General features: G+C 45.4%; 1 protein-coding gene across 1 annotated transcript; it reads left to right on the forward strand.

Moving 5' to 3' along the window:
* Nucleotides 1-1,069: 1,069 nt before the first annotated feature.
* adrb1 (adrenoceptor beta 1) lies at nt 1,070-3,410 on the forward strand. The gene has a single exon (XM_062413681.1). The coding sequence runs from the start codon at nt 1,389-1,391 to the stop codon at nt 2,577-2,579; it is 1,191 nt and encodes a 396-aa protein (XP_062269665.1). The 5' UTR covers nt 1,070-1,388; the 3' UTR covers nt 2,580-3,410.
* The last annotated feature ends 6,996 nt before the right edge of the window (nt 3,411-10,406 follow it).

The raw sequence follows: 10,406 nt of genomic DNA on the forward strand, positions 1-10,406 counted from the left end.
ACTTCATGAAGACGTCTGTCCTCGTCCTTCACAGCCTTCGTCTTGAGAGGCTCCCTGAGTGTAGACGACCGGGTTTTCACAAAGTAATTCTCCCTTTACACAAGAACATTATTTTTTGAAAATAACCAAACTGCATTTGCTCTAATGATGAGTGGCTCCCAGTGGAGGCCGAAGTGGTAGAATGCAACTTGTGGCTTCTTGTCTTGACCTTCCTTTAAATTCAGCTTTAAAGAAACTAAATGTCTGTGTCCGCTGTTTTGTGCGTGTCTTATTTGTTTCCCCCGCGGCTCTTCCTTTCTTGTGTAGCCTTGTTTTTGTTTGAGCTACACTGTGTGTAACTATCAGGCGGTCAGCCCACGCCTGATGTTGCTCGGCCTCGGGGTCGACTCTCCTCAGTGGGTTCACACTGCTGATGACCACTTCAAAGCACAAAGGGCCCAGATCTCATGTGATCCTGTAGATAACAAATCATCCTGAAGGCTCTGCTGCTGCTGTACCTGTACTGTGACTGAGAGTCGAACCCGTAACTCATTGGGGGGAAGAAAGTTCCATGTAGCTGCAGTGGAGCCGAGATCAGGACTTGACCACATGGCTATGGAATGTCTCCTCGGTGATAAAAATATAAAATGGAAAAACAAATATTGCTCGTGATGGCGAGCGATGAAAACGGGGAAATCTCTGCAGTTCACGATGTCACCGCGGATTTTCTGCAGACGTCCATTTTTGGCTCCTCATGAACCCAAAGACCGGCAGACTGCTCCCAGATAACCTCCAGCAAAACAGCTGTCCGGTGGAGAGCTGCTTGATTTTTAGTTTTAAATCCCAAAGGCACTAAAATACAAACACTGTGTATTATTTTAAGCATATAAACTCAGACATTACATATTTTATGGTATTTTTAATCAATTATCATTCATTATCATGTCTGCAATTGTATTCCCTCTTAGTTGTAGGACAGCATATCCAGATGAATATATAATATAGTATATCATATAAAGTAAACATATACATGTAGTATTCAGAATGTACTGATGAATATATATATTTATATAAACGTTTTAGTAGAAGTAGTAGTATAAGAAACTGGACTGTGACACATTTTATATTTTTGAGGTTTGTTATTTTCATTCTCAACTTCACCGTTAGAACAATTAGTGCGCTGGGCTCTGTGATTGGTCGTGAGGGGCAGTGACGTCACGGCCCGAACTGTTGTCCTGGCCGGTTCGGGGTGAGAGAGAGAGAGAGAGAGACAGAGAGAGGGAGTGAGAGAGAGAGGGTGCGAGACGTGTGAAGAGCGCGCGTCTCGTGAGAACGCGCACAGTGGAGCTGCCGCCTCGCGCTGCGTGGATGAACTCGCCCTGGTCCCGCACTCAGCGCAGCAGCCCGTCATGGGGGACGGCGGCGCGTCCTCGCCGCTGAACTTCCACAATGGAACCGGGGACGAGCTGCCGGACGCACCGGGCTCCTCCGCGTCCGAGCAGTGGATGGCGGGGCTGAGCCTGATCATGGCTCTCATCGTCCTCTCCATCGTGTTCGGGAACATCCTGGTGATCGTGGCCATCGCCAGGACGCAGCGGCTGCAGACGCTCACAAACGTGTTCATCGTGTCGCTGGCGAGCGCGGACCTCATCATGGGGATGCTGGTGGTGCCCTTTGGCGCCGCGCTCGAGGTGCGCGGCTCGTGGATGTACGGCTCCTTCTTCTGCGAGTTTTGGATCTCCGTGGATGTGCTCTGCGTCACAGCCAGCATCGAGACCCTGTGCGTAATCGCCATAGACAGGTACGTGGCCATCACCTCGCCTTTCCGCTACCAGAGCCTGCTGACCAAGGCTCGGGCCAAAGCCATGGTGTGCATCGTGTGGGCCATCTCTGCGCTCGTGTCCTTCCTCCCCATCCTCATGCACTGGTCCCGGGACAGCGTGGACACCGCCTGCTACGAGGACCCTGAGTGCTGCGACTTCGTCACCAACAGGGCTTACGCCATCTCCTCGTCCGTCATCTCTTTTTACATTCCTCTCCTGGTCATGCTCTTTGTTTACGCGCGCGTGTACCGGGAGGCGAAGAAGCAGCTGAAGAAGATCGACAAGTGCGAGGGCAGGTTTCACAACACGCTGACCGGCCTGACCTCCAAGTGCAAGAAGAGGCCGTCCAAGATCCTGGCGCTCCGGGAGCAGAAGGCTCTCAAGACGCTAGGCATCATCATGGGCACGTTCACCCTGTGCTGGCTGCCCTTCTTCATCGTCAACGTGGTGCGCGTCTTCAGCGCGGCGGTGGTGGATAAGGATCTGTTCGTGTTCCTGAACTGGCTGGGCTACGTGAACTCCGCGTTCAACCCCATCATCTACTGCCGGAGCCCGGACTTCAGGAAGGCGTTCAAGCGGCTGCTGTGCTGCCCGAGGCAAGCGGACCGCCGGCTGCACGTCAGCTCCTGCGACCTGTCCCGCTACTCCGGCGGCTTCGTGTCCACGCTGGAGCAGGGCGCGCTGGGGCTGTGGCCGGACTGTCCCGGCCTCGACAACAGCGACAGCAGCCTGGGGGCCACCGCGAACAAGCTGCCTCACTCTGAATCGCAGGTGTGAAGGGAAACGGGGAAACTTTTCGCGGAGGTGGATTACAGGGATTTGTCTCCCTCAGCTTGTGCGTATTTTTGGAGAAAGGTATGCGTAAAAGTTGGACCTAAAAGAAAACAAACATCTGGAGGACACGTTCTCTTTTCCCAGATGAGGACCAACAACCGATCCCAGATGTGCAAAAGTCTCCAGGTCGCTGTACGGTGTCAGAGATGGTCCGCTTTTCCAAAATGACGTCGACCATGAGAGATCCAGATAGATGGATGTGTCCTACTGGCTGAATGCACTTTGCCATAAAGCGCACGGACGCTCCAGTGGTTTTGCTCCGGATGTTTTTCTTTTGGGGTTTTATTTATGTCTTATTCTATTGGATCAGCGGCTGGGTTATAAATTAAGGAGGCTAATTTATTCAGGAGAAGCGGGTGTCTTATATTCTAAACGATAAGAGAAGCCCAGCTCCCGTGACGAGGTTCACTCTCACCGCTCAGGCTCATGAGGAGAACAACGATTGTTACTGAAACCGCAGCAGTGACTGTTCTGTAGTGTCACTGGGTGATTTACCTCACAGCCATCGGCAAGTGCAATTTCTACGACAGATTTGTTTATATTAAACATTTAGCTTGTGTACATATATATATGTAAAACAAACAAACAACAATAGTCTATTTATTCCGCTGTCTTTTACAACCATGTGGGGCCCTTTGTACATACTGTGGTTTGTGCTGTTCAGTACTGACGTGAGGAATTTGAGCCTCATCCTTTTTTTCTCGTTTAAGCTTTACCTGCTGTTGTGAGGTGGTTTGTTGACTCCTGTGAAATAAAAGGATGTTTACTGTTTGAGCTTTATTCTGGGGATTTTTATTCTCAAGGGACCCTCGAGGTGAATTCCTTCTGGTAATCCGCATTCACGGCTGTGTTAAAAGGAGGACAGTGAAAGTAGGTCTGGGTCAAACAGCTGGATTTGTGCAGACTTGAAAGTCTTTGTCGGTGGGGGTCTGCTGAGGTCAGCCGGGGACTGGTTGGCCTCTCTGGAGACGGATTCAATCACAGCGGATTGTTTGACATGTGTTAAAGCAGTACAGCTGGGCTATTGTAGATCGGTTAAAAAAATAGAATGGTCAAAATGGAACCAGCATTTATCTTTATTTTGTTCCTGGGACTGAGTCAAACACATGGATCCTACACTTCCCATGATGCAAGTGGATTGCACCCTGTCAAATTTGAGGTTTCAAGTCCGAGCGGAGACTTCGTTTTGTTTTGGATTCACAATCACACAACTGTTTAGTTCACAAGCTGAGAAGTTTTAGAATATCGACCGATATGAACCTTTTATAGACATTTTGTTTGTTGAGGTTTACATTGTACATTGAAACAGTTAGTTTTATTAATCCAAGCCTTATATATTTCGTTCTATTTATAATATATCTTTTATTTAAAGGTTATTGTCACACTGAACAATTACCCAAAGTGGTCACATTCAGAAACCTGCTGAAATCCAACCGAGCCTCATGCTTTTAACGTTTTCATTTCATGTTCATGTTCATGTTCAGCTCTCCATCACACGGCTTGGTGCTGCTTCGTCCACAGGCCTCGCCCTGAACGACTGTAGAAAGTGTTTCTCTAACAACAGCCGACGTTAATGAAGTGGCTCTTACCGGAGAGATATGCACTTCCTCCTGGGGAATATTAATTAGCCCTTAAGTCGGGACGTGTTTAAAACACATTAGCATGATGTGTCACGTTAATGATGCTCCCCACGGAAGAGCTGAGTCGCACATTTCAATCAGAGCAGGAAAAAACAAGCTGAATGAAAACTGAGCTCGGCTGTTTGTTTGCTAATGAAGATGGTTTGGTCGTGATTGGCTGAATTAATGCGTCTAAGCGAGACCCGGCTTTTAGAATACAAAATAATAATAATAAAATAATAAACAGAAACCGGGATCCATCTCTCGGCCTCCTGGCAAACGCCCACGTTGTTATTAGACATTGTTTGTGTTTGGCAGGACGTCTGTGTTTGGGCAGATCAGCGGTGGACTCACAGATGGAGAAGCTAATCAGCAGCTTTAAGGATAATGTCTCACATTGCTCGTGTATCCGTGGAGGTTTAAACTGCTGCACGTCAAAGTAGAAGAGTTGATATGAACATGTCCTCTGCAGTTGTTGCTAGTAAACACATGGTTTATGTTCTGCAGTCAGAGATTGAACCCCTGGGGAATAATTTGCAATCCTGTATTTTTATATTTCCTGAACATATTGAAAAATGTGAATATTCCCCAGACAATCAATCTTATACGAACTATTCCTATAACTGTTACAGGCCAAGGTGTAAATGCAAACTGCCACCAACATTTTCTGAAGAAAGCGGAAAAAACAAAACCTGCCCCCTGTTCCAGATCCGCATCTAAATTTCAAAAATTGCAGTTCTGTGTTTATTCTGTTCACAATCAAACAATTTACTTAGCTTTCTGCTGTTTTGGAAAATGTCAGATGCAACTCAAAGTGCAATTGTTTACCCCAACAAGTTCTTATATTCCCAATTAACAAAACATTTTGGGGAAATTCACATATTCCTTGTTTTACTGAGCGTTAAATGAGAAGAGTGAAGCCACTTTCACATCTTAGAGCTAATATCAGCTATCGCCTGGCTCCTGTAACGTATTTCCCTCTGTTTCCAGACTTTATGCTAAGCTAATCAACTCGCTCCTTATTTATTACAGATGCACGAGGTATAAATCCTTCTGTCTGAAATTGTCCCAAAATGAAAAACAACTCCTTCAACTATTTGACTCTGATCCAACTTGCTCTTAAACGGTCAAAGCAATATGGGATCTATTTATAAAAAACAGGTGCAGCTCAATCACCCCGGCACATATAAATTCATATATTCACGCATATTAATGAACCAATGAATTAATTCACCTGTGTTTTCACAGCCGGAGTAAATCACTTTCCTTGACTTCCACTGAAGACTTCAGATCCTCTCAGGCAGCAGGTGCGAGGTCTCACTCGGTTATTTAACGGACTGCGCCTCCTCCCGTCCACGTCACCGCTGCTGTGGCTGCCAGCCGCCGCCTCCTGCTGCCATCTGCAAACATCATCATCCTCAGAGAGAATTAAAAGCATTCAGACTAAGGGACGTCACTTTGACTCTTAACAATCGCCTCTTCTCCGAAAGTGCATCTGTTGAACTGTGGACGAGCTGCACTGAATCATCAACACAATGCACGTAACACAACAAGCTCCTCTGATGGACTTTGGGCTTTGAAGAGGGATGATGGGTAATTCGGCTAATTCCAGTCGAGATACAGAAGTGAAATGTTTTCGAAACAATGTCAAATCGAAGCAAATACTGTAATAATATCCGGTGGGGGTCGGGGGGGGGGGGGGGGGGCGGCTACAATCTGCGAGCGAGAAAAACAAAACAGTCGCCCCTGATGGAAAGAGCTGTCGGCACCTGGAGACATTTATTTCTGATTGCTCGTGATTGCAACCTTATCAGACCCCGACAGGTAAAAACTTCTGCTGTGGGAGCAGCAACGTTCACAACCTCTGGAGACTTAGAAGTGTTTAGAAACTCTGGTTTTGCCACAAAAGAGATGAAGTCGAAACAAATCTCAGTTTTCAGGAGGAATTAATACAGAGAAAGACCTTTGTTGAGCAGATCCTAACCTAGGCGACATCTCAGGAAACCTCCCAGCGGTTAAAACATTCATAAAACTCATCTTCCTTTTCGGTTAATGAATGCTGTGTGTCCCTGTAAGGTCTTGTTCACGCTGCAGAGCCAAAAGCAGGTGCTACACCTCATGTGTCCATCTGCTTGGATTCCCGGGTGAACTCGGAGCATGGAGGTCTCCATCTGCTGGGTTGGCCAACACCGCGAGCTGCCACCTTCACCGTGTTCAAAGTTTGTAACGTAGCCGCACTGGTGTCGCACCTGAACGTAGCTTATGCATGATGACGTTAATGGAGATGGAAACATTTGCAGACTGAGGTACATTTTTCCTTTAGGTATCAAAAATAGAAGGATCCTCAGTCGAGAGCCAAGGCCCAGCAGTTCCCTCATGAAACCACAGTTACATTCACTAGATCCAGATTTTTTCCATCAAGGCAGATGGGAGAGAGAAATCAATGGAAATGTCAAAGAGAGAGAATAATAAATCTTGGATCTGTGATTCAGACTGACACCAACATTTGATAGGTTCTTCTTCGGGTCATGTCTTGCACAAAAATACAAGAAAATCAGTTTTGTAGTTTTTTCAAATTCCCGTTTACTAAAAAAAAACACAAACGCAGACGAAAACATAACCTCCTTATGGGAAGTTCAGGGAAAACATGACTTTTAAATTCTAAGAATCTGTGTTAAATGAATCTGGAAGAGAAATTAACTGATGGGTGGTGCTGCTCTTCTCCCAAAGGTGTTTATAAACTAAGTGTTGATCAGTGCCTGGATAGAAATGCAGAGCTGTGGATAAGCTCATCCTGTGTCTCCCTACATGTGAAACTCCCTGGCACAGTCTGATCACTGACGCTGTGTGGCTCCAAAATCCTGCAGCAATCTTCTCTCCTTATTGCACCGAGGGGTTCCAGCCCCATGAATCCTGACCTTAAACTAAATCCTCAACTTTAATCCCCAATAAGCTGATGAGTCGGTGTCTGACGGTGCAGGGGTCACTTTTGATGCCTTGAGATTTAGCCTGGATGGGATGAGCACCAGCAGAGATGATCACTTAAGGAATAATTTAACAGATTTCTTGCCTTTTATTAGAATTGAGAAGTTTTTGAATTCTGCAGCTCGTCAGTGGTGATGGAACTTCACCAAGCACTGAGCTACAGCCAGGTGCATCACTTTTTTGGGTCCCCTGGAAACATTTCCTTATTGACATTGTTGTTTTGTTTTCTTAATTTGCGGTGGGTTGAGCTCTCTTGGCCACCGTATTGTTCCCCCTGTTTTTAGGTCATCAAATGCTTAACCATGACGTGTTTGGTCCATGTCACATCCACTAACATTAAAGAGGCAGGATGAATGATCTGCCAGCCACCAGGGGGCGAACAAGACGATTTGGCTTCACTTCCGGGGAACCGTCATGTTGTACATCTCTATATACACCATTATATAGATGGAAGACACGACAGCTCCCCAAAGGTGAAGCCAAAGCGTCTTGATTGCCCCCTGGTGGCTGGCTGCAGTACAGGTCATTAATCCCATCCTCTCCATGTTAGCAGATGGGACATGGACCAACAGAGAAAGTCAAGGTACACATCGTCTCCTCATCATATCAATCTTCTCTTCTTACTCTCGGCCAAAGTGGAACTATTTCTTTAAGTCACCAGCAGCAGATGCATTAGGAAGCAGCCGCACTGAGGAAAGCAGGATTTGTCCAAACCACTGCGTCTCTTAATGTCTGAGAAGAGAAGGTTTAACTTCTCAGTCAGGTTGAAGACCTCCTTCATCACACGTGCAGGTATTTTCAGTCACAAATGTTCAGACACAGATGTTCAGAACAAATTGTTTTAGTTTTTTTCCCCTCAATCCTTTAAGTCTCTTTCTTTTATAGAAACATGTTTACAGCCATGGCCGGAAAACAGCTCCTTCACAATAACATTGGGGCTTTCGAAGTCGTCTGAGAAACCGGCCTGAGTATAGAATGAGGGAAATTGCCCTTTAGATAGTCCGCCAGCTGATCTCTAACCGTAAAGGCCACCGTGTCACGGCAGTGAAACATCACAGGGGTGCATCAGATTCCTGAGTCCTCCTCTGCCTCCTGCAGCGCTTTCATGCAGACGGGAGCACAAGTGGAGAAAAGACACCAAAACAACAGTCTAATAACATTCCACTGTAAGAAAAATAATTAAAAAAATCAATAAAAGTCCTTATTCTGCATACAAAATTAGTGTGAGTGACATGTTATTGTTACTTGTTCAGTCCAGTGCTGTCACCAAATGTTGGCTCCGCTCCCGTCCGAAGGGTCAAAGTTCAAATCTGGGGCCGATGGTAACTGGGGCAAAAACCAGACATAAATAAAGTTCTGACCGTCTTTGATATTTGCTTTCCTGAGCCGTTTTCCGAAATGAACACTGGAAGATTTTTGGTAAGTTTCAGGAAATGTCTGAAGTTCAGTTATTGTCTGAAAGCGTCTTTAGTGAAATATTGGATAAATGTATTTATTTCAACCATAATAATGTATTTATACATGTATTAAATGTAATCTGAATATGAACTTGTTCATAGGTTCTTTCAATAAACCTAAATAAAATATAGTCAAGTTAAAAAAAGACATAAGAAATTTAAAGGGACATTAAATGGAAACACCCAAGTACAATAAAATAAATTTGTGTTTATGCCGTGTTACACAACTGGTGGGCGATGATTCTGAGGAAAAACCTCAAGGGTTAGGTCTCGAAGTTTTTTTTTAATCTTTGCATCTGATCAGCTCTGACCTCCAGGCTTTAAAGATGACATGAGTTTGTGAGGACACGCTAAGTAAGGGGGGGGGGGGGACAAAATGAGTTTCATTCATGAATCCAATCACAAGGGCATTTCTGCTGAGCTCTGCACGACAGTCTGGCCGGTGGCATTTTGTTTTCGTGTTGTACGCTGGTCTTGTGAACACTAATCACACACACACACCATTGACTCGGACTCGATGAGAAGCTGATTCGATTTTGGTGGTCAAAGATCAAAGCTCCAGGCCGATGTGACGTCATGAAACATTTTTCTAGTGTTGTGACTGTGTTATTTCAGTAACAGCTCCAGGGAATCCTTTCAAATTTGGTACAGATGTTCACTTAAAGTAAGGAATTATCTGATTCGATTTTGGTCAAGGTTATGTGATATATCAGTACCACTAGGAAATTTGATTACACAGACAATCCTTCACTTGGATTCGACAATGACCTGATAAGAATTTGAAAGTGCAAGTTAAAGGGTACTGTGACCTCACAAAACAATTTTTTTGCCTTTTGAACGCACAATCATAAGAAGCCCTCAAGAGAGTCCTGTTAAATTCGCCATGAATGCTCAATTAGACTCTCAGTTTAACTGACTGGATTTGGGTGGTGAAAGATCAGGTCATGGTGCCCTCACAAACCCTGTGGGTTGTTTCAGCCTAGTGTTTGTCCCAAATCTGAATAACCATGAGTGGACAAAGAAGGAGGAGAAGGAGCAGTTCTGACTCATTTTACAGATTTTGTCTGATGGGTTAAACCAAATGGACACATGAATATTCTCAATTAAAAATGTCTATTTTTGTGCCGAGCATCACCTTGTGCAGAAATTAAGGAGCCATTCATATTCACATGTTATTATCTTAATGCTGCAGCTGTAGCGGCGCCGGTGTCAGGGAAGAAATATGGCAAACAACAAACCGACCAGGGCAGCAGAGGCTTGTTATCTTTACACCTTGAGAGCTGCTGTGACGCTCGCCGCTGCATCTAAAGGACACAGGCGATGCTCTATGAATTCAAGGGGGTGGTCATCCGGGCTGATAGGAGAATCCGCTATCACAGAGCTAAAAATAGTCTGTCGGTAACCGTTGGCCCGAATTGGATTTTTGAACCCGCAGTGAACCTGCTGTGGTCTGCGGTGCCTGCAGACAAAATGAGAAAAGTCACCGACATGTGACGAGAGAGCACAAGTGGAATAGATGACTTATTTTCCTGCTAATTTATGTTTTTATTTGGGAACAGTTAGTGTAGGAGGGTGGGGGGTGTGCGTGGGAAAGAATAATAGAGAAAGCTCATGCATGTGTGCAGAATGACAGGGTGACTACTGGGAGAATGTTCAGAAAAGACTAGAGTTTTATTACTCTGGAGCCAGAAGAAAGGACCCGGTAAGCG

The sequence above is a fragment of the Platichthys flesus genome, chromosome 20 (genome assembly GCF_949316205.1).
Source record: "Platichthys flesus chromosome 20, fPlaFle2.1, whole genome shotgun sequence".
Lineage (NCBI taxonomy): Eukaryota > Metazoa > Chordata > Actinopteri > Pleuronectiformes > Pleuronectidae > Platichthys > Platichthys flesus.

What these genes read in the sequence shown, in the direction of transcription:
- adrb1 (XM_062413681.1), top strand. Translation starts at nt 1,389, where the DNA reads ATGGGGGACGGCGGCGCGTCCTCGCCGCTGAACTTCCACAATGGAACC.